Below are 1,486 nucleotides of genomic sequence, written 5' to 3'. Positions count from 1 at the left end.
CAGCTCCCCAAGGGCCCCTCGCTTGTGCTCCAGGCAGGGTGAGGCGCTGGAGTGCGGTGATTCGGTGCCCGCCGGTGTTTCGGGAGCTGGCCCAGAGGGCTCCCCAAGCTGAGCCTGAGTGGCTGAGGTCCCCACCGCGCCCTTCTTGCCGCTGCCGGTTGCCTCCTTCAGCGCCAGCTGCTTCTCGCACTTGAAGCGCTTCTGGCGGCGCAGGTAGCAGCCGTTTTCAAACATGTTGCCGGAGTCAGGGTGCAGGGTCCAGAAGGAGCCCTTGCCGGGCTTATCAGGCGAGCGGGGCACCTTGAGAAAGCAGTCGTTGAAGGACAGCGAGTGGCGGATGGAGTTCTGCCAGCGCTGTTGGTTCTGTCGGTAGAAGGGGAAGAGGTCCATGATCCACTGGTAGATCTCGCTCAGCGTCAGCATCTTGTTGGGGCTCTGCTGGATGGCCATGGTGATGAGCGAGATATACGAGTAGGGGGGCTTGGCGTGAGTGTAGCTGCGTCGGTAGGTCTTGGGGTCGCGTGCACGGCTCAGCCCTGCTTGTCCATACATGGGGCTCATGGAGTTCATGTTGGCGTAAGGCGTCAGCCCACCCATGGCCCCTGCCGCCTGTCCCCCGAGTGGGCTCAGGCTGGGGCTCAGGTGCGGCCCCATGCCTGCCACACCCGCAGCGCCTGCTGAGCCGCCCATGCCTGCCATGGGGCCGGCACCCGGGGACATGCCAGCCAGGGACGGGCTCATGCCTGCGCCCACGTAAGAGGACATGTTCATGGAGCCCGCGCCCATGTTGCCCGAGCCGCTGCCCATGGCGGCCGCTGACATGCTCATGTACGTGTTCATGCCGTTCATGCCCAGGCCGGCGTTCATGTTGCTCACGGAGGAGTAGCCCTACGGACAGAGCCGGGAAGGGGGTCAGAGTTAGCGTCGCGGCTCCGGGGTTCCCACTCCTCTGCCGCCCACCCAGTCCCGGCCCCCACCTCTGGGGCGGCCTCTAGGGGGGTGCGCACACTTTCCCTGGGCCCGGGGCTGGTACTACAGGAGCGTTTATCCAGGGCGAGCCGCGCGCGCCCCTGGGGAGGTGGCCATTGCGCCGCCGGTCGGGGCGTACGGCCCACTCCCAGATCTCCCGCTCCTCGCAGATCTTGGGACGCGGCCTCCAGGAGCGCTCCGAGCTCACCTTCCCTTTCCAGACTCGCCCGAAACTCTCCCACAAGCATGCTGAGCAGGCGAGAGCAGCCCGGAGTCCCTGGATTTGGCCACCTCTAGTCCCAGAAAGGAAGCACTAGGACACCGCCTGCGGTGGCACAAATGGAGCGTTTCTCCAGGGACGCTCCTCCCTGTCCCGGGTGAGCTGTAGCGCAGAGGCTGCGCGAGTCCCGGGCGCTGTCCCCGTCTCCGAGTGGAGGACAAGGGGAGCTCCGAACGCTGGGGACTGAAACCTCCTGGCGGCGGGGCTTCGCAGCCGCCAACTTTCTTTCTCTTTGTG

The 1,486-nt window shown here is 65.9% G+C and overlaps 1 protein-coding gene across 1 annotated transcript in view; it reads right to left on the bottom strand.

The window, feature by feature from the left end:
* The window catches only part of Foxa2 (forkhead box A2), a 1,755-nt gene extending 485 nt beyond the window's left edge, over positions 1-1,270 (bottom strand). The window contains exons 1-2 of the mRNA XM_033761151.1: positions 1,178-1,270; positions 2-888 (exon numbers count right to left, since the gene is read on the bottom strand). Of these exons, the coding sequence (XP_033617042.1) occupies positions 2-867 (866 nt within the window). The 5' untranslated portion in view covers positions 868-888; positions 1,178-1,270. The remainder of the gene's footprint in view (position 1; positions 889-1,177) is intronic.
* Between the last annotated feature and the right edge of the window lie 216 nt (positions 1,271-1,486).

Source organism: Fukomys damarensis, unplaced genomic scaffold (assembly GCF_012274545.1).
Source record: "Fukomys damarensis isolate Sample0158 unplaced genomic scaffold, DMR_v1.0_HiC HiC_scaffold_7, whole genome shotgun sequence".
Taxonomy (NCBI): Eukaryota; Metazoa; Chordata; class Mammalia; order Rodentia; family Bathyergidae; genus Fukomys; species Fukomys damarensis.
Note: the sequence above shows the minus strand (reverse complement) of the source record. Positions and strands in the feature narration are given on the sequence as shown.